General features: G+C 29.2%; 1 protein-coding gene and 1 long non-coding RNA gene across 13 annotated transcripts in view; both read left to right on the forward strand.

The window, feature by feature from the left end:
* The window catches only part of LOC129944471 (potassium voltage-gated channel protein Shab), a 187,204-nt gene that overhangs the window by 123,178 nt on the left and 40,136 nt on the right, over positions 1 to 23,890 (forward strand). For all 12 annotated transcript variants that reach the window (XR_008781450.1, XR_008781451.1, XR_008781449.1 and 9 more), the window contains one exon: positions 10,074 to 10,917. Coding sequence is in view for 9 of the 12 variants with exons in the window: in XM_056053921.1 (XP_055909896.1) it covers positions 10,074 to 10,917 (844 nt within the window). In the remaining 3 variants the exon portion in view is untranslated. The remainder of the gene's footprint in view (positions 1 to 10,073; positions 10,918 to 23,890) is intronic.
* LOC129944473 (uncharacterized) lies at positions 18,340 to 22,217 on the forward strand. Its single transcript, XR_008781452.1, has 2 exons — positions 18,340 to 18,424; positions 18,486 to 22,217. It is a non-coding gene; the product is annotated as an uncharacterized LOC129944473 (long non-coding RNA).

Raw genomic sequence — 23,890 nt, forward strand, 5'->3', positions numbered from 1 at the left:
CAAGTCTTCTTCTGCAGTGGAAACACCAAAAAGATTTATTTAATCTAAACTGAGATAAACCTTTGGTGGAAACATAGCAAAACATAAATATCTTTTCTATTGTTTTCTCTTTCAAAATAAGCCCAGTCAGTCCATTTTCACTAACAAAACTAAATAATATCAACAGTAATATATTGTTTTTTTTTCACCCAATGAAAAACTCAAATGATTTCAAATGCACAACCAATCAACGAACACAGCCATCGAGATACAAATGCAATATCAATCGTACCAACATTTGAGAACGAAATCACATAAGATCCATTCGAGACTCGTATAAATGTCAAAAACCCATCCATAGTAAGAGTCTACTCTAACTTTTATCGGTTTCGGTATTATTCAAACTATGGATATTGTCTGTGTTATTCGTTTCAAATCCTACTATACTATGGATAGATTTTAAATTTAAAATGAATCATCTTTTTGAAAGCCGTTTATTTGTAGACGCCATTTTAAACTTTTAGTCAAATATAAAAAATATATCGTCTACCAAAAGCTAATATTAAGAAATTAGTTAATAAAGTGGAGAATATATAAGGAAAAGAGACTTTCCTTGTTCACCAAATTTGTTTGAGAAACGTTGAAAAAATGGAAGCAAACTGAAAATGTTCATCTGAAAATAACTCATAATTATTTCTCCAATTTCGGAAGAACAGTTTGCTGCTTCCGGTTTTTTGTTTTCGTGTTGGAAAATAGTTTTTTTTAAGAAAGAAATAAATCCATTCGCAAGTTAAACTTGCTAAGGATTTTGACTTCTACATTCGCCACATTTAGCAAAAAGTTTTTTGTTGATACACAAATGTGATCTTTCGTCGATATCTATTAAACTATTTGGATAAAATCTTTTCATGTAACAATATAAGTTTCGTACAATTCTTGAAGACATTTTGCATCTCTGCAAAATCTAAACCAAAAATGATTTATCTAAACATCGAAGAACGGTTATGAGTCTAGTTTTCTGAATGTGAATTTCCAAGGAACAGAATTTCAGTTCATCTACTGTTTCAATTGTTACTCAAAGATTTGTTTTAATTATGATTTTAAAACTGCTTTGTCTGATGGAATAAAACCTAAAAATGGATCTAAAAATTATTTCTTGAAAACAGTGCCACTATTTCAAACAATCCATAATTTACAGTTGACTTTATTTGTGACTAACATATTTGAAGAACATTATTTTCGTTTCCTTTTAAATTCTAATTTTCTTGTTCCAATTTCTATTATTTATATCCTCTAGATTATAAGATTTTGATTTAAATTGCTTTTGTTTTCAGTTTTGTTTATTTAAACTTATTAATTCGAATTATATATATTAAGGCTGATTTACGTATAAATAATTACATTTTTGCAATTTACTTATAAAAAATTAATACTAAAACCAAACTAACAATATTATTCTTTTAAAGAAACAAAATTTGACAAAGAAAAAAAAAAACAAATAAACTAAAAATTTATTTTTAATTGTTTCTAGCTTTTACCAATTTAATAATAATAATCCATATATATGCATTTTTTTTAGATAAATAGTATCTACTAAAATATTAAAATAATAATCAAGAAAAATACCTAATACCAAAAAATATAAACACATATATTTCCAAAAAAAATATGGGAATGGGCAATAAGCGATATGACCAGGCGGCAGGTGTGCTGTAGAATTCCTCGAATAAATAATATAAATGCAACGAACTCTGGGGAGAAGTGGCCAGATCCGTGTTGTAATACATTTCCATTTCAAACAAAAAAATCAAGAACCAGCAACGCAATTTATATGAAATAATAGAATAAAAAACGAACTTATGTCTTTTTAGCTATAGGAGCTTCTATCGCATAAATTAACAAAAACTAAAATATAGGCTTAACAAGCGAGATTAGTTTAGCTGCAGGGCAATTTCCTTTATAACTCTACTATAACTAACTCTGTTAGCTTCTTCTACTATATTCTCTGCGCATATTTTTATTTTACAAAACATATACTATAAATAGCACCCAGCTTTTATTTTTTTAAGTTCAAAACCACCGCCGAAATGGAAATAATTACAACATATTTGGGTACATCTCCTAATTGTTAATCACATATTAGTTTGTTTAATCTTTCTTTTGGCGAATAGAGTACGAGTAATGAGTATGAGTAAACTTAAAAGTCATGTGTAAATAAATAAATTAACAATATCCTTCCGTAATATATTGATTGTAGAAATTCACTAACAACATTTTTTTTTTTGAATCGTTGAAGCCGAAGTTGAAGATGTGAAACAATGTCGGAGTTCTGTCAATTGTAATCATTTCATACATTTTGCTAGTCTTGAAGTGAACTATAAAGAGCATTAACAATAATAAATATATACCCCGCCTATAACGCATCCTTTTTTGACTAAGATAAATATGAGAACCAAAGTAATTTATTTTTATATTCCATTTTCACAGTAAATACTTAGTATATCATTTTTCTCAATTGATTTTCTCTTTATTTCTAAATAATAATTCTGTGAATGATTTGTTTAATTTTCTTCTCTATTTATTTTCAAACTAATATAAAATGAATTTAAATTTGTTTTTATTTTCTTTATTTTTGTTTGTATTTAATTTTCTTCATAAAAAACTCAAATGTGTTGAATTGAATTGAATAATATTATTGTTTAATTTTGTTGTTTTTGTTTTTTTGATTTTTAAAAACAAATCTTGAATTGTCTTTTTTTTTGATTATGGATTTGTTTTTGTATCTTTTTTTGTAATGTGTACGGAATCAGCATTAAGTGTGCTGAATTCTCTAGAATGCAAACAAAAATATATTGAAATGTTTATCCTGCCCGTTGATATCCCCCTTAATTTTTTAATAAAATTATTATTATTAATGTCATGCGTATCTGTGTGTCCCTTTTGGTAAATGTTTGTACGGAATGTGTATATAAATGGATTGATGGTATTATAAAACAGTCGAACTCTATCCCTTGTTTTCTACATATGTGTTATTATAATAATTAAATAAAATAAATGTTTTGTAAATGATGCACAAAACAACGCTTGATATTTTTGTGTATGAACTTTATAATTTAGTTTGAGCTTTTTTCTTTTGAATATTTTATTTTTGTAGTCTAGTAATATTTGGGCTGCTGATGACAAAAAGAAAAATTACCATTTTTATTATTTTTTTCGAACAAAAAAATATTATTTTTTATTGGATTTGATGAAAAAAATTTGCACGAATATGAATACCAATACCAATTAAACCTAAATCGATTTTTATGACTTGATTTTTTTCCTGTTTCGTATGATGTGATATAGTGAATGAAACTTTTTAGTAGGTTTCGAGATTTTTTTCAAAGATTTTAATAGAATTTATTTTAGAACTTCCAACTACATAGCATGTTTAAAAAAAAAAAACAATCATAGGAAGGGGTATTCAAAACAATTTACATCATACAATAATAAAGTAGCATATAATCAATAAGACTAAATATTATAAACAACAAAACAAAATAAATTAACCACCAAATATGAAAAAATTGGAACAAATGTTTTTTTAAACTAATACAAAAGTTTGTGGTCTGTCCTTTATTTTATTTGTCCTGATGGTATACGGACCGAATAAGTTAGAATTGCCTGGCGTAAAGATTTTCTTTCGTTTAAAAATACACGTATTTTCAAAACATTTACTTTAAAACTAATACAGACATAGTTTTACCAACAAATTTACTCTAATATAAATCCCAATGTACGCACGTTTGTCGAAACTATAAAAGTAAAATACAGAGTGACTCAAAGTGAATGGGCAGTGATTTCTATATAATTATATTGATGAAGAAAGTTTGTTTGAGATCCTTCTAATTTTAAAGCTACAGCTTAAGGCCTTAGTACATCAGTTGATTTCTAACTACTTTTTTCCACAAAGTGTTCAATCTAAACTTAAAGCTTAATATTTTTCGTTTCAGAGCATTGTTGCCTTTTGGTTTTGTATTGAACTACAATAATGTTCTCTAGTTCCTTCTTGAAAGTACGATAGTGGTTAAAACAAAAAGAGAATAGGTTAAGATCTATTGTGATCCTCATTTGGCATCAACGATTTTTCAGTAGAAAGTGGCTCATTTCGTTATACAGAGGAAAGACACTAACTTTCTATCAAGATTTTGAGCGGGAAACAACTAAAAGAATACACCTAATAGTCCACACAGAATTCAACACAAAATAATAAAGCATATTTAACTTTGCTTGATTTTTATTTTACAGAGCTACAGCAGCTATAAAAATAAACACGCTTAATGTCTTCTACCTAAAGATTCTTAAACTTAAAGTTTGCCAGTTATTGAAATTTTTCACCTCAGTTTATGTTATTAGTTATAAATAACTTTAAATATAAACGTTCCGAATGGGAATTTTACAATTTTTGCTCATTTCCAAAATCTTACAATGATTGGAAATCATTTCCGCTATTTGCTCCCAAAATTTCTTTGAATTTTTTTCAATTTCTTTCTAAGAACCGTTTATCAAAAGTTGTTAACAGTTAAACTTCACTGATTTGATCTACCAAGGGAATTGATTTTACCTAATTTGTTCTACTTTAGTCTTGTATTGTTATTGTCAAAATGGGTCTTAAACCAATAGAACTGGCCAAAAAAGAAGACCTGAGGGGACTTTTTCTAGACTACCTACGCATATAAGGCTTTTATTTATAACATTTTGTATTGTTTACTTTTTACACTTAGATAAATTAAACTCGCAGATGGTGTAAACACTTAAACAGTGCTTAGTTCACAACGTTTTTTTAATAATTTGACAGCATAAGAATATCGTGCTCTCTCCAGCGTTTCATAGTAAAAAATTGCAATACTATTAATCAAGCTTGTTAAAGAATGCAAAACTTTTATGAATGCAATTTAAATGACTTCAACTAAAGATTGCAATCATTGAATTCAATCATAAATCTTTGGATATCAAAAATATTGCTATTTCCTAAAACTTCATCAGTCTTAACATTCCTCTGTTGCGGTCTATGAGTTTTTTATATTTCGTTTGCATTGCAATGATTTGGAGTCTTTCCATTCACTTAAAATCCTTAGCTTCTTCGTATTCACTTGAAGTCGTTGAAATGTTTAAAACTTTTACGTCTGTTACAATGTAAATTTTTGATTTGGTGCTTACCATAAATAGATTATAAATTATAGATTTATCTTCTAAAAATGAAATCTGCCTTGAATTTTTGTTCATTTTGGGTCATTCTGTATTTATCCTGTTCTAGTACAAAACGAATCAAGATTGACAATGACATAATAATATATGTACATTAAAATTCAAGAAAAAGGGCTTCGATTTAATCATCTCCCCTACATACACATGTTCAATATTAATTAAGAGCAAATAACAACCATTAATTACTATTTTTTTCAATAAAACAATAAATAAGAAAACAACACGTTTCAGAAAATTGAAACCAACTCGTAACTCTTAAGCTTGCCTTATGATTATTTTACAATACAATATTCACCTAAATTTGATATGCTTTTAATGAAAACACACACACCCTGTAAGGAACATGCTACCCTTACCCAAATTGTATGAAATTTAAAATTAATTAAAATTTAATTTTGATGTAAATTGTTGAAAATTCTCAATTTAGTAATGCTATGAAATTGAAAAACCCGAATTTTTAATTTTATCCTCGCACAAATAGAATAGACGATAAATAATGTTAAGTAGATAGAATGCACTTAAGAATGTTTCATTTATTGAGTTTGTGTTATGAATTTTAAGTTTTATTTTTTATATTTTCTTTAAATCCCCTAAAGCTCGCTTAACAAGCTTAAGCTTTTGATTTCAAAAAAAAAAAAATATGATTATATTTAAATTTCTTATTTAATTTTATTCTTCTTTACCGACACTTTTTTAATACAACAAATACACACACGTTTTAAATTTATTTATTTTTTTCTGTGTTAAATATGTTTTTTCTTTGATAAACATATTTTTTTTTCTTCTTTATATAAAACTCCTTTAGAATGCCATTCATTTTTGACATGATTATAATACCTAATATATATTTGTTTTTAAATCGTAATATCATTAAGTGAATGGTAATACAAGCAATTCATTAACAATAATTTAAAAAAAAAGAAGATATTTTTAAGATAAACAAAAGATATTTATTTAAGTTTGTTGTTTTTTTTTCTTCAATAAACTAATATACGTTATATAAAATACAGTGACTGCGTACAGTGGTCTCCATGGTAGATTTGGACAAAATGGAGAACTATTAAATACAAATAATAAATATAACAGAAATTATATTTAATACGTTTCTCCAGTGTGTGACAGAATTTATTAACAATTTAATTTTATTTCATACATATAATTTTTATTAAATATACATTTTCATTCATAGAAGATGATTAAATGCAAAATAGTTTTTCGTTTAGCGCTGAATGTCAAACTTAAATGGCATTTCTTCAAAATTTAAAATTATTATTTAGTTACAAAAAAAGATGTTTTTAGTTTTTGAACAAAATAAAACTGTGTTATTTGTTAAGTTTATTTTTTTGTTGTAACAACCTTCGCTATGGTTATGAGATTTAAATAAATAAATTTACATAATTGCAAACATTATTTTGGAAACATGCATTGTATTAAGTTTTAAAACAATATTTGTATTGGAAATTTGTTTGCTCTTCTTATCTAGGAAAAGAACGGGTCTTTTGAAAAAAAACACGCTTAAAGGCAAAACCTGCTTAAAATATCTAAAGATAAAAACACAATATCTGTGAATATATGTAAAAAAGGCAAATTATTATTTTCAAATGCGTTCAAAAATATACTATAAAATGAATCCAATAAATTCAGAACTGGTCTACAGTCAAACAATCAAATTTGAAGATACCGTCCACAGCAGTACACAAATTCAAGGCAACATATTCCATAGTAGAACTTCAGAGGCCCAATGCGCCTCGAGCTGACAGCTTAAAGCAAAACAAAATATTTAATTATGGCATTTGAAGATACTGATTCTTCCTTACAAGATGATTTTGTTACATTTTAAGTGACGCAATCAGCGAATACACGACGCAACAATGATTCAGTGGCTAGAGATCTTGTGTAATTTTAACTCTTAAAGTCTTGAGGCCTGACTTCAAAGATCATACGGTTTTGGTTCTTGTTTTAAAGCTAACATTTTTTAACAACGACCCAAAGATAGGTGAAAGTAGCTGGAATGATGGAATCAGACACTCAGGGGCCAGTTTATTGGGCCATTGTGATGCCACATGAATCTTGATGCTTCCTCCTAAACTCAATGGAACCAGTTCGAGTCCCTTACGAAACGTTAGAGGCTGATTATGCTAATATGATTTAGATCGTTTAGATCGTTAAAGAAGAATTCTCCTAGGTAGTTCTTGCGTTTTTAAGCTAGAGCAGCGCATGTACAGAGAAGGTGAAGAATTGTTTTCTTCACGACCCAAAAGTGTTTAAGTTTTGTAAACTTCCCTCATTTCAATATTTGTATAGTGCATTTTAACAGTTTAATGCGTTAAATGCAACTATAGTTTTTTTTAAGTGTCATGATTTTCTAACTCAAAATTTTACTAGCTTCAGTTCATCGTACACAAATTACCAAGCACATTTTGGTTAAAAAAATCACTTCAGCAGAGCACAAGTCCATCAAGATTTGTATTTTGTATTGTAAAAATATATTACTAATTTATTTTCCAATTTCACAAGGAACCCTTTTACACACAACATAATTTATAAAGTAATAAAGTTCAGCTTTCAATTGAATGAAAAATAATGATCAACTGTCATATTGATTCTTGGCTAACTCCAGTCAACTTTCCATTAAAGTTGCCTTAAATGGAAGGTAAATTTTTGACAGCTGGCCAATCAGAGGCTAGAAACTTGACCTATTTTCAAGTCCCTTATCGCCCATTGCTCATTGTTAGAAATTGGGTAGTTTTTGCTTGTCAAAAATGACGCAAAACGACAGCTTGAAAATTGTTAGGTGGAAATATTACTGACTACTGGATAAACTGTTTCTGAACTCAAAAATTGCTTTAACATTATAGTTTCGTATGGTTTTTCATTAATTTCAACGTTCTTTCAAAAACAAAACTTTTATACAATTTTCTAAAAATCCCGAAGATGCTGTTCAACCAGAAACTTAAAAAGTTCTTCAAACATTCTTGAATGCAAAGAAGAAATGACAACGCAAACAGTCTTAAAGACATGATTTACATTAATTTGCACGGAAATTAATTTTTTTCTGAAACTTATTAAATTCTTGAAATTGAAAAGTACTGTTCCTCTGCCTCATTTGGGCCTCGAAATGAAAATACAAATATTTGTTGTTTAGAAATTGATAATATAGCTTTTATTACAAAAAAAAACCCTTGCAAGGATTGTCTATATGTATTTTTTGTTTTTCTTATAACATTGTGTTATCATTTCAATTACAACACATAAACATAAAACAAAACACCACTTATTTTATTTTATAAACTCAATAATTTGAAATCTTTGTATTTTTTAATTTATTTTAATAATTATAATTTTGATCTACCATTCTAATTGTAGTATTAAAACTGTAGTGTACAGTTATATGAAAAACGAATCCCAAAATTTTAAATGTTTTGATTTTTCCAATTTAAATGTAAGAACTGTAAAACTGTTTTTTAGTAGAACTGTTTTTGAAACAAGACAAATTGTTCTTCTTTTCCATTCTTATATATATATATTTTTTCCTTTTCATAACTCAATCAATCAAATAAAAATAAGAAAACACAAAATCACTATAAAAAGTAGGAATCAATTGAATTTTTAAAAATTAAAAAAATCGTATAGTCGACTGCAGACCCGAGTAGATGTAACTTTTTATCATTCATTAAAAATACAAAAAACCAATTTGAAGATAGATTCAAAATATAACACAAACAGAAAAAAAATCTTCATCTTTATTCAACAAAAAAAAAAAAAACAAAATCCTCTGAGAGTTGCCATTAGTTTGTTCAAATTTCGTGCATTCCAAAACAAATACAAATCAAAAAATCTTAGAAATTATTGAATGCAAACATAATGTATCTCTACTTAGTATAATCATCATAGTTGTGCATTTTTATTGTCCCTGGTCCGAAAAAAAATACATATTTTAATTTTTGTTGTTCTTATGTTTTTGTCTTTTTTGTTTTTGTCACTACTTGTACAAAAATGATCGTAATTGTCCTGTATTTGTACTAGTTTTTAATTTTATTTTGTTGATTAAACTTTTTTTTTAAAGAATTTTAAGAGTTCTACGAGTTCTTTGGAAAGCAAAACTAGTCCTTCGAAACGTGTAGATAGTTTTCACTTTTTGATGCTTAAAGTTTTTATATTATTCTTTTTCTTTCTTTCAATAAAATCATCTTTACAAAACTATTTCTTTTCTATATGAATTTATTTAATTTCTTTATTCTTAGCCTAAGGCAATATCATAAATCTAACCATCATGCATCAATTTTTCTCTCTTAAGTTCTCGAAAAAAGGCGTCAAAATTATTTCTCCATAAAACTTTAACATTTTTTTTTAAATAAGGACTTAGCAAAGAAAATGATTCAAATAATAATTTAAGAAAAAAAAAACAAAACAAGTATTCTTCACATAGATATACCAGCCTTTTGTGAAACAGTGAAAAAAATTCTAGAATTGACTTTAGATTTTTTGCAAACATCTTGGCCAACATTCGCCTGCTATTTATCTGCTTCCAAACGAGAACGATTGTTATCTCACTTTTTTTAGCATAGCTAGAAGAAAGTATACACACATAGTATATGCTTCCAAATCAATTACAAAACAAAAATCAAACATTTCTTTTTTTGATAAAATTGAAAAAAAAACAAATTTTAATTTCGAATTCGAATTCCTTAAATATTATTATAAATTATGCATAATAAGTTTATTTAAGTTTTTATCACCAATTAAACTAAAAAAATAAGCAAAAAAACGTTTAGACGGAACGAAAAAAATGTCCAAACAAAAATTAGAAAGAAACACAAAAACAAACAACCAAATTACCATTGCAGGTAATCGCGGTGATATCAATCCTGTTTATAGTCCTGTCTACCATAGCCCTGACGTTGAACACCTTACCACAACTACAAACCGATCATAATGGTACACCTCAGGATAATCCGCAATTGGCTATGGTTGAGGCCGTCTGTATATCGTGGTTTACATTAGAGTACGTACTTAGATTTAGTGCATCGCCGGATAAGTGGAAGTTTTTCAAAGGCGGCCTTAACATAATAGACCTATTGGCAATACTCCCATATTTTGTGTCCCTATTTCTATTGGAAACAAATAAAAATGCAACGGACCAGTTCCAGGATGTGCGCCGGGTGGTGCAAGTATTTCGCATCATGCGCATCCTGCGAATCCTTAAGCTGGCCCGTCATTCTACGGGCCTGCAGTCATTAGGCTTTACGCTACGTAACTCATATAAGGAACTCGGTCTACTAATGCTGTTCTTGGCAATGGGCGTTCTCATATTTTCTTCGCTAGCATATTTTGCTGAAAAGGATGAGCCACAAACAAAATTCGTTTCGATTCCGGAAACATTTTGGTGGGCGGGTATTACAATGACAACTGTTGGCTACGGGGACATCTATCCCACTACTGCACTGGGAAAGGTTATTGGTACTGTGTGTTGCATATGCGGTGTTCTGGTAATCGCTTTGCCTATTCCCATCATCGTTAACAATTTTGCCGAATTTTATAAGAATCAGATGCGCAGAGAGAAGGCCCTCAAGCGGCGCGAGGCCCTAGACCGCGCCAAGCGTGAAGGCAGCATTGTGTCGTTTCATCATATTAATTTGAAAGATGCCTTTGCCAAGAGTATGGATCTCATCGATGTTATAGTTGATACAGGTATGTTAATTTATTAACTTTTCAATTTAAATATTATAATCAAACTTATTTATGTATACGTATAAAATGTATATATATTTATTTTTATGTAAAATGTATATTTTTTTCCAATATGATGAGAAATATTTTGTTTTTATGTTTGTATTATTATTGTTGTACCCCTTTGTTGCGAAATCCTTTGTTTTTTTGTTGTGTGATAAAAATTTTACTAATATTAATATAAAATATTATGTAACTGCATGTTGCTTTTGTTTTTCTTCTTCTAAAATTAAATGCTTGCTAATAGAGTGGCTTCTTTTCTTTAGTTTTTTTTCTTTTTGTCGAACTACTTTTTGTAAATCACTCTTGAATTTGAATATAAGCATGAATATGGAAATTTTGGAAAAAAAATTAAATCTCAAAAATGCTACAAGGACATCATTAAAATTTTATAATTCAACTCTAATTAGCAACTAAGAATTTAATTGAAGGAATATATTTTTCTTATTATTATGAAAGTAGCAATAGAAAATTGAATTTAAATACAAACAAAAAATTATTTATTTTAAATATATGATTTTTACAACTTGTAAAAAGATTGATACATTTTAAAAGAAACATAAAATTTTATTGAATTATTGGAAAATAGAAGCTTGCTTTAATCACAACGACACACACACATTTGAGGTACTCTATTACACCTTATATGAACTTTCTTAAATTAATAAAAGTAATAATAAAATACACCTTATAATTATTTTAAATTCTAAAACTTATTTATTGGATTTGGACTGCATATGGGATTTATGGGTTAAATTACAATATGGAACAATATTTTTTTTGTGTAGATCCATGTTCTTTGTACAATTTTCAGCTTTATAAAATAATATTTTTGGAGGAATCCAGTAGGCTTCTACAAATATATGTAAACAATTTGAAGTACGTTCTGACCACTATTTGTATATCATCAAAGTTAAATAGTTATGCGGGTTATCGATTTTGCCGTCATAATATTTTTTCAAGAAGTTTGAATGTTGTCATTATGTGTGAAATACTACATCATTTAAATGAATACTACGCGAGTTGTTACAAGCATCGATTCTTTTGAGGTAAATATCGACCAGTTCTGACAGATTTTCGGCGGTATTTCAGCTATAACTTGAAAAATGTTTGTTTTTAATTGTCTAAACGTTTATCCACATAAACACGGTCTTTCGCGTAGCCCCACAAACAAAATTCCAGCGGTGCCAAACCACTTGATCTTTGTGGCCAGTTGATACTTCCACGACGAGTAATTATGCACCCAGGAAATGTCTCTTGCAATAAAGTCATATTCGCTCGAGTTGGGTGGCATGTGTCACCGTCTTGTTGAAACCACATATTCTCCAAACAAGTCGGTTACCATATGACTATAACGCTACGAATTGAAAGTGACAGTCGTTCCATCGTCGTTCTCAAAGAAGTAAGCTGCAATCGCACCTTCAGACTAAAGAGCGCACCAAACAGTGACATTTGTTAATGTAATGGCCTCTCTTCAATTACTTGAAGATTCTCAGAGCCCCAAATACTACAATTTTGTGTATTAACATACCAACCGAGTCGCTCAAGAAAATGTGTTTGAAAAATCGCCTCCATCGCTTGTTGTTCAAGCACAGATTCGATGTATAGACGACGTTCGTGACGATAATTAAGTTGATGGCGATGCGAGGCGATATTTAAGTTGATGGTTGTGTACCTTTAATACCTGGATCAATTGGATCTTGTTTTGTATCAAGCTCCTGTATCGAAAGGAATCCCTACTTCATTGGATTAGTAACAACCTTTCGGATCGTGCAATACAAGTAGTATTGGATGGAATCAAATCTGAAAACCTCAAATTAAATGCTGGCATGCCCCAGGGCTCTATTTTATCTCCAACACTCTTTCTCATTTTTATTAATGATCTCCTGTCGGCAACCTCTAATCCAATACATTGTTTCGCTGACTATAGTACTTTAAGCTTTTCATATTAGTTTTCAGAATCATATCCCTCACTTTCGAATGTGGAACTGCAGCGACAAAATTAGATAAGTTCATTAAACTCCGACCTAAATAGCATTTTACTATGGGGAATAAAAAACAGCGTGGAATTCAATGTTTCGAAAACCTAATGCTGTCTTATATCTTTAAAGCGAGATATACCCCCTGTGCCATTATCCATGGATGGTACTTGCATCAATGGGAATGAACATCTCGAAATTCTCGGTATGAGTGTCACCAACCACCTCTTGTGGAACGATCACATACGCGATGTCGCCAAAAATTTCGCATGGTGTTTGGGTTTCCTTAGGCAATGCAATAAATAGGTATTTCACCCCTTCTGATCTTGCTGTTATCTACAAGAGTTATATACGTCCAAAGCTTGAGTATACATAACTCGTAACTCTGGGCTGGTGCTCCTGCAACTTACTCAAACCTCTTGGATAGTATTGAAAGCAGAGTATTTAAATTGATAGGTGATAATACCATCATAAGTTCATTTACTTCGCTTGAACATCGTCGTAAAGTTTCTTCTCTGACAATTTTGTACCGTTATTTTAACGGTTTATGATCTAGTGAAATAGCCAGCCGCATTTCTTCCCCTTAAACAGTTCAACCGTAATACTCGCACATCTAGGAATGCTTATCAGTAAACCCTCGAGTCCAACTTCGGCCGTACTGTCAAATACAGAGATTCGTTCTTTAGCCGTACTACGAGAATGTGGAGTGCCTTACAACACTCTGTTTTTCCATGTCATTGCAATATTCAGGAATTCAAAACCAATGTACACCGACATTTCCTTTCCAACCCTCTCTCCTCTTAATAGTGCTGACACTGTGTTTCTGCATAGTAAGGGTAGTATTATTCCCTTGAGTGTACTTATTATAAAAAAAAATTGGATCTTGTAAGCTGTTAGTGAAAATCTTTGAGCAGGCTAGTGCCTGAAATATTGACCTTATGAGATCGATGGATATTGAATTAATGTTCTCAAATTGTGTCTCATTCTTGTCTGTGCACAGGTCAAATCTTTTTCTTTTCAAAAGTAACTATTTGGACTACAGACACTATCTTTGGAAAAAAGTTTTAAATACTTTATAAGGCTGCTCAAGTGTACAACGGCTTAATTTTGTTTTGCAATTGTACGATATTGACTTCTGGTAAATATTTCGAGCGGTAAACAGCTGCCAGTGTCAAAATAACCAATAATTTAAAAAGTATTGCCATTTCGGCTCTAACCTTTTAATTTTGTTTATTTGTAACAAAGCTACATTAATATATCAAACATAGCCTTAATGATCTATTGCTCTTATTAAAAACTTGAGTATTTATCTACTCTAAGGCATGCATTTTTGACAATTCATCAAAAGTGTCAAAATTAATGCTATATGCATATTCTTTTCACACCTGTACAATGACAATATAATCCTTTTCACAATTGAAATAATACCTAAACAACGGAAGTGAATACGATGTGATTTTATTTTAAATTTTCAAACACTCATCAAGATTCAACTTAGTAAAAAGGCTAAGTACTTAATCATTTTTTTGAATTCATTCACTTTAAAAACTTTAAAGTGCATCACGCAAGGGTAGTTGACACTTGAAGGTATTTAATCGTGTTGTTCCCATCAAATGTAAAAAAAAATCATGCTTCTGTAATCTGTACATACATACATATAAATATATATATGTAAAGTATGTATATTTTATAAAAACAGAACAGCAGAGGCAAGAATTGTGTACTGTATGGTAGTAAAATGAGGATATCATTAAGCTCTTTTTGTGTGTTCAACATGTTGTGTGGTATTATAATTTACATGAAATTTCCTTTATACAAATTGGTACGTCACTACGTCTCAGTAAGTAAGTTTATAGCAACAGGGAGTTTTCCTTTTCTCTAATGGGTATAGGTATACTTACCTACCTACCTAGCTGTTCTTTTGTTGAAGAAAAACTAAGAACGCTTCAAGCTGCATTAAACGTTAAGCCCTCTTAAGGTAACTTGATTCAATTTAGTACAACAGCTTTACTGTTGGGTGTTTTGTGTGTTATGTAGGCTTCAGCCATAGTTTTATAAATATGAGATTTAAAATTTGGTAAATTTAACTTGCTAATGAGTTTATATGCTTATTGACTTGCATTTTCGATTGTGAAAATTTGTACCTACGATTTTAGTATTTATATGAATAAGAAAAACAAACTCAAACTTCGTAAATTGGTTTTGCCACTGGAACTTGGAACTTCAATAACAATCACTGTAGAAACACGCAAACTTTGAATATCAATAACATTCGATGGGAACATTAACGAATAATGTTCAAAAGTATTTAAATTTAATATTAAAGTTCTGAAAAAATTCTAAACATGTTAATTATAACAAGATATCGGTAGACAATTGTAATCGCCTCGTCGAAAGATAGAACTCAGGAACCTTTTCTTGCAAAATTGTAATTATTTTAATGCTTTTGAGGTACTTAAAACGTTTTTAAAATAAACTTCCTTTAAATCAATATCTTCCAATTTTGGCAATTAAAAATCATTAACAAACTCACGTTCAAAAATAAGTTCAATCACACCACCATACAGCCTAAAAACTACATTAATCAACTAACAATCATTAATGGATTTTATTAGCTGATTAAAAATACGCTGCTCTGCATTTCGTTTTCAGTTCCCAACAATTCAAGATGTATTTCGAAAAAAATCCAATCTTAAGACTTTTACAAATTTAAGTTTACAAATGACATCTATGTATGTAAAAAAAAACATGGTAGTGCCAATGTCTGATGTTCTCGTGCTGTTTCCCTAAAATATTTTACAGCAATGTTATATGGCAAAAAAAGTTAGTCAAAGCAACGCGTGTTTGGGTCAGCTAGTTGCCTTTAATATCTTACCAAATGAAAAATTTTCTTTAGTAGGTGTGTACTATATTATGCAAGTCATGGTTTACCGCTAAAAGTAATGTATGAAAACTTGAGACTCTATACCCGAACACATGTTTGGAAGTGAAACGATTCAACTTAAAAAAAATCACATTGCTTATATTTTTGAAATGGTGCAATCTCAAGACCAGATGGTATCCTCGCTATTATTCTGAAGAGGTGTTCTTCCATGCTAGCGAAACCACTGCATATGCTTTTCCATCTATGCTTTTCTTCTGGGCTCAATCCCACAAAATGGCGAATCTTTTTCTCCCACAAATTATCGACTAATAGAACTAACGTCCCTTCTTTCTTTCCAAGGTCATGGAAACGCTGATTAATATATCAGCTAAAGAAATATTTTGAGGAACGGAAGCTTCTTAATGACCGGCAAAACGATTTTTGCCGGTCATATCACCGAATAGTGGAACAGATCTTTACATCGTTTTGGAGAAAGTAAGATTTTTGCACTTGATATTTTAAAGGCGTTTGATAAAGTCTGGCATCTTGTTTTCTTATCGAAAATGCGTGCTTTCGTGCGTGCAACCGTTCAACACAAGTTGTTTTGGATAGAATCAAGTCTGAAACAAATAATATAAACGATGGTGTGCCCCAGGGCTCCGTTTTGTCTCCGACCGTTTTCCTGATTTTTGTAAATGATCTCCTGTCTACTACTTCTATTAAAATACATTATTTCGCTGATGACAGCACTCTCAGCTTTTCATATTCGTTTCCAGACTGAGAACCTTCCTCTTCGGATGTGGAACCGCAACGGCAAAATATGATAAGCTTATTAAATTCCGACCTTCACAGCATTTCACAACGGAGAATAAAAAAAATCAATTCTATCTTGTATCGTTAAAGCGAAATATACCCACTATGCCATTATCGATGAGTGGCACTTGCATCAACGAAACGGAAAATCTCGACATCCTCGAAATGTGCATTAGCAACCACCTTTTGTGGAGCGATCACATACGCGATGTCGCCAAAAATGCGCAAGATATTTAGATTTTTTGAGAAGAAGCAAGATATTTTTCTCCCCGTCTGATCTGGCTACGATCTACAAAACCTATCAACGTCCGTAAATCGAATATAACTCTCATCTCTGGGCTGGTGCTCCAGTAACTTATTTAAGCCTCTCGAGCAGTATTCAAAGAAGAGGTTTTCAAATGATTGGTGACATTAACATCATCAACTCGTTTACGTCACTTGAGCATCGATGAAAAATTTCTTGTCTCACCCTTTTTTTACCGTTATTTTAATGGACTGTGCTCTAGTAAAATACCCGCGTTTCTAGAAATGCCCATCAGTTTACCCTTGAGTCCAACTTCCGCCGTACTGTGAAGTACAGAGATTAATTTTTAAGCCTTACTACGCGAATGTGAAATGCCTCGCCACGCTCTATCTTTCCCTGTCATTGCAATGTTTAGGAATTCAAAATCAATGTACACCGATACCTCCTATCTTTTCTAATTATTTCAAAAACTTTAGAGTCAGTTCAGTAAAATGTTATAAATTTACATTTTCTAAAAAAATTAAATAAATGTGACAAACTCAGGAAAAACTTTAATAGCTTATGTTTTATTTAATTTTACGTTAAAGTCTAGTTTTGATAAGAAGCCATATTATACACTTCCATTAGCATTTGTGCAATCTGGTTCCAGACTAAGAAAAATAATAGATATTCAAAACTGTCAATTGTGACAATTTGAACATTTTATAAGAAAAACGAAATACATTATTTATATTCGAATCTATAAAAAATACCACATTACGTTTTATTTAACAATGCTAACCTGCTTTCACACTCAACAATGGAAAAATTACATTTTTATGTAGCTAGAAAGCTAAGTTCATTTGCATTTTAGCTTTTGGTAAAGTTGAAAAAAAAAAATTAAATTAATAGCAACAAATCTTAGATAGTTTTATGAATATGATGCAAAGTTCAACTTCAGTTTCCTCTTCCAAATAAATTGCAACACAATTTTCTGCTGTGATCAAATTTTATTTATTTTTATAAATTTTAGATTTTAGTTTAAGTTTTTTATATAAAATTAATATTTTCTGTTATCCAATAATTTGCATTATACTTAATTTTATTGTTTAAAAGAAAATCAAATATATAAATTAAAATAAACATTTTCAAGTGCTAACAAAACATTGGCAATCGACTCAAAAAATCAACTCAAACAAATTTGCAAAGTTTACACAAAATATATTAAACAACACAAATATCCACACAAACCGTGATTTATTTTTTTTAATTTTTTTTTTTAAATTGTACAACAATTTCAATTGTTAAATATAATAACTTAGTTAAACTACACAAACATAATATTGACCAAACCCAATTAATTGTTCATAGCTTATTCTGCATGAATTTTTGAAAAAATAAAAACAAATAAACCTTAGAAAAAATTATATCAAATCCCACTGTTTAATTTAGAACAAAAAAAAAACAAAATAATTTATATAACGTTATTTTCAACAAACGCTCTTTCTGCCAGAATTCAAGAGCTCAATCGAAGTCTTCTCGAGGAACAAGATGCCCAAAACCAAAATAGTTCTAGTGACAACGAAGATAGTAGATAATCATACTGAATATTTTTAATTATAATTTATTATTTCATTTCTTTTTTTTTCAGTTATGTAGATCTTAAGTAGAATACAAAATATATATAAGTACGTATTTTATTATATTATAAAAAAAGGAAAATAGATATAAATATATATATTAAATAATATAAATATAATAAAAATGTGAACACTTATTAAATGCACACAGAAAAACTCTCGATGAATTAGTTTTTTACTGTATAGTTAGAATATGTATAAGTAGTTAAATCGTTGTAAATGTTGAAAACAAAAATATATTATTTAAAAAAAGGCCTCAAGGCATTAGATGTGCAAAAACGTTTAAAATTCCCAGCTCTCCCAAAATAATATTGGCTGCATTTAGATTTTGAAAAAATCAAACAATAAATAAATAATATTAATGTTTTGTGAACTTAATTGTGATTTAATAGGAAACAAAAAAAAAAACAAAACGAAATCAAATTATAAACAGAAATTTTAGTTTAAAATTGTAAATAATAAGATAGTATAAAGCAAAATCTAGGGAAATCCATTTTTACAATACATACTAAAAAAATATTTATAAAATATTTTAGTTTAAAGCTTTTTTTCTAAATAAAATTATTAAAAATCTTTAAATCACTAAAGTACTCGTAGGTGAAGTAAAATCATGACATAATAAACTTAAAAAGAAAAAACTTTATGTTGATACTTTGAAAGTTTTGCATCTTTTATAATTTTTGTTAAAACACTTACTTAATTAAGAAAAAAACAAAAAGAGACAGCACTTGAAATTGTTTGATTCAAAGTTTTTATTTGATTTTTTATAATTGAAATTATAATTTTAACTTTATGTTTTTCGAATGCATTTAGTTTGTTCTATTAAAAATTAAATTTTGTTTTTGTTTAAAAGTTGCAGAACTTTCAAATATTGTTTGCAATTTATTTTAGCTCAATTTCCATTAGTTTAATCAAAAAATAAACAACATACTCGTATATATAAATAGGTACATTTATCATATACACTGTCTAGAGACAGTTGATTGCTATTGGTTTTACTTTTTTTCGCTTAACTAAATTAACAATGAGTTGACATATGATACTATTTTTTAAAAAACTGCAAAATACATTTAAATTGGTCAAATGCCACTGACGTAAAATTCAAATCAATACATTTAAAGAAATGCCAAATGAACTTCTATTTATTTTTTTCAATATTTGTTTGACATTTATGAACTATGAATTTTATTTTGAAAATTACCTTAAAATTGAAATGATTTAATTAAAGCATTCTCAAAGTAATAGAGCTACCAGACGCTTACACAAATGACTTTAACATTTTCTCCTTACGTTATTCGAAAAAAGACAAGAAAAGCAGTAATGTTATTCAAACACAACCATTTCGATACTTTTTTTAAGATATTTTATAGAAATAACTTTAATTTCACCATGACAACAACGAGTTTTGACAATTCTAATCTGAAACTGTTCATTTGAATTGAATTAAGTTGAACCATCTTCCACAGACGAAAAACTCGGTGATAGTCAATTTGGCTATCAAAAATATGATATTCAATTATTACTTCAGCCAATTTCACTTCAGATTAATTCAACATTTTCCGATGGATACTATAGGTTTTATATATAAAAGTTAATATCACCTTAAGTTACAAGCCTTCGGACTTGATAAATTATCTGCTCTAAAAGTTGAGAAATTTGTGATGTATGGAACCCTTAAATGAGCACTTCCAGTTCGAAATCCTTAAACTTTTTCGGTTTATTTTTGAAAATGCTTTACACACATTTAAATTCTTTCCACACTTTATTAGTAGGAGTAAACATTCCTATTAATTAGTTATGGTTGATCTGTCACTACTGTTTTCCAAGTTCTTATTGATGGTTTCGAGCTATAGCTCACAGATTGCTTGAATAATAATTTACTAAACCACTTTAATTTTTGGAGAAAAGTGGTATAATGACACCACCGCTCCACAATCCGTACAAAACTGTCTCTTTTTGTGTATGCGTTGGCTTGATGAAATCACCGTTTTTCGTTTCGAAATGTTAAATAGAACGTAACGAAAACGTCGGGATAAAAATTTGCGTCGTCAGAAAAGATTATTTTTCGCTTAAAATTATTGTTTAATAAGTGGATTGGATCTTGAAAGCTAATAATCCGAAGTCTTTGTGTAGAATTCTCTTTAGGTGTTGGCGTGAAATTTTGAGCTGTTGATATTGATGGTGACGGAACGACTGGCGACCATGGTCGTTGTCAACTAGCATAATAGCCTCGGGAATTTTGGTCAAGACTTCTATTTTTGAAATGCCTTGTTTTGTTTGAAAAATACACGATTGTTGAACAGTAAAGAGACTCATTTCGCTATCTTTATTAAGGAGATAAAACTTGATATAAAATGAACATAAGATAAATGATGACTAAATTCTTAAGTTTGTAACATTTGATAAATTACTTTACTTTATTTTAATTAGTGCTACAGTGCATTGTGGTCATGGGCCTCAAGTAATAACTTTCGCCAGCTTACTCGATCTCTGGCTTGCTGCCTCCATCTCCACCGGAGATGAGGTCTGCCTCTGCTTCTTTTTCCCTCAGGCTTGGCGTTGAATACCTTACGGGCTGGAGATTTGATGTTCATTTGCTCGACATGCTCGTTGAAAACGCAGTTTTTTATCAGTGGCAAGCTCGTATAACTTATGATTATACCTTCTCTCTAAATGTTATTTTGAATGTCGACACAAACCGGACCATATATCGTACGCAGAACCTTCCTCTCGAAAAATAACAAGAGATCCTTTATCCGTCTGGGAGAGGGTCTTCTGCGCCATACAGCAAGACTGGGACGATTAAGGTTTTGTACAGTGTCTCTTTGGTACTTGGCGTTAATGCCTTGTTCCTCAACTGCTTCTTTAGACCAATAAGAAACAGCGATTAACAAGGGTAATTATACATTTGATCTTCGCGCTGATGTCATTTGATGAATTAACAGCAGTACCCAGATAAACGAATTCGTTTACCCCCTCGAAGTTATACCTGTCAATTGCTACGTTCTGACCAAGTCTACGGTGTGAATCGATTCTATTTTACGACAGTAAATACTTCGTTTTGTCCTCGTTAATGTCAAGATCCATTTTCTTCGCCTCAGACTCGATATAAAAGAAGGCACCCGTTACTGCTCGTTTGACTTCTGATACATTGTTATTATAAATTGAGCAATCACTGCGCTGTTTTCAGACTATTTCCATTCAATTAATGTGTTTACGTAAATTTCCCATCAAGTGATTGTTGTCGTTCTTTATAAATTAATTTCTCGAGAAAATATTAGAAACTTATAGTGGCTTTTTAGTTTCAGAATATATTTCTGGAAAAAATCAGTACAAATTGTGTCAAATTGTGCAGGAATAGCTTTCATTTAAGAAATTGCTCAACAACTTTTATTGATTCTTTAAATTCTAACAAACCCTCATAAATCAAAAAGGCTTTGGCCAAACTAATTATTCTTCCATACAAAAAACGCATTCCTGTCCTTTCTTGGAAATATATTCCTTTTTTTTCAAAAACAATACACAACGACCAAAACAAATCCGTCCATAGATTTCAATTCAAACAAGTTACAAGTTTTATAAATTTATTATTTTCACGTTTCTTATACTCTATAGTTTGAAACTTTAATTCAATAACAAAAAATGGATTTCCAACGAAATACTTATTTTTAATATGAGACCAAAAAAAAACAAAAACCAATAGTAGTCACACATCCCATCCCGTTGGCAAACAACTTCACCAATCGTACATCGTACACATTCCTTGCATTTTTAATTAGTAATCAAAAATGACAAAACAAAATATTGATACAAAAAAAAAACAAAAACAAAAAATAAACACAAGAAAAGAAGTAACAAAATCATTCCTATTAAGGATAAGGCCTTATATGTATACAATCCGTGATATACTGCTTTCTATGTTTATACATTATTGTACGTACACATAACAACAACAACAACAAATTGCTTAAAAAATAAAATCCGGGGTATTTTATTCCAAGTTAAATTATTTCCATATTTGAAAAAAGAAAAAATATATATAAAATAGTTTTTCCCCAACTACTTCACTAGAATACATTTAAGAATATCTGTAAGGACATCCCAACAAAAATAAAGGAAATCACACACACACACTTATATTCTTCCATAGAGTCCTTAAGTTACAAAAATTAAAATAATAAATAAAAACAAAAAACAATAAATGAAATCAAACTCCAGCCCTTTGCTTTAAACGAATTTAATATTTTCAAAAATGAAATTTTATATTTATACAAAAATAAATGATTTAAAAAGAAATTGATAAAAAAAAAAACAAAACAAACAGAAAAATTAAATCCCGTGTTTAGATCGTGTGCATTATCATTGTTGCCTTATTAATTAATCATTATATAGGTTATACAATTTATTTTCCAAATATATTTATTTGCTATTTATTATATCGTTAGTTATTTATAAATAAAATTATACACAAATGTGCAAAAAAAAACAAATTATTTTAGATAGTTTTAGAATTAAATTTATTATTCGCTCGATTATAATTCTTAATTATATTGATGTGTTGTTTATTTTCGATTTTGTTATTGGCTATAAATACATTTCTTAAATATATAATATACCAAATATATAAATTTATTATTTCTTTGTGCAAATAATTTTAACATTAACATTTTACTGTAGAAAAATTGTTATTAAATAATAATAAGAAAAATATAGAAACATAAAATTGAATTAATTTTTTTATCTTAAATCAGATTTTTATCTTCCCCTTCCCCAATTTTTTCTGCTGCAATTGTCAAATGTCCTTTTTCTTTTTTTAAAGAATGTTATTTGGTATTTTTACATTTATACATAAATGGAAAAATATAATAATTAAACTTATACTTCTACTAAATAACTGAAACACTCTTAATTATGACTAAGTCATGCATATTCACTTGTTGTTTAATATCTTCACAATAAGTTCAATTCAAAATCTCTCCTTAAACAATCAAATAAAAGTGATTTAACGATTTAAGCTTGACTTGAAACTTTGTTTAGCTAAAATAAATTTCAAAAAAAAATATGTTCTTATGACACTCTTGATCGATTTGTCTTATATTTTGCATCTAATAATTTATTCTTTTTCTTTTTGTTAAGTTTATTTTATAAAATTTTGATGGTGGATATTTTTATTATAATTTTGTCTGTATTGCATAAAAGCCAAAGACGTAAATATGTTATATTTGTGCCAGTCAAGCTAAAGTAAAAGTTTTAATTTAAGTCTGTTGCTGTCAGTGCTAATAATTTATAAAATGTAGATTATTTGTTATTCGTTGCGGAAGGGTTTCTTACTTAAAAAAAAGAAAAATTAGAACATCTGTATTGGAAAATGAAATACGCATCGAATGGCAAATCTATATCTGCATAATATAATGTG

The sequence above is a fragment of the Eupeodes corollae genome, chromosome 2, assembly GCF_945859685.1.
Source record: "Eupeodes corollae chromosome 2, idEupCoro1.1, whole genome shotgun sequence".
In the NCBI taxonomy this organism is placed as follows: Eukaryota; Metazoa; Arthropoda; class Insecta; order Diptera; family Syrphidae; genus Eupeodes; species Eupeodes corollae.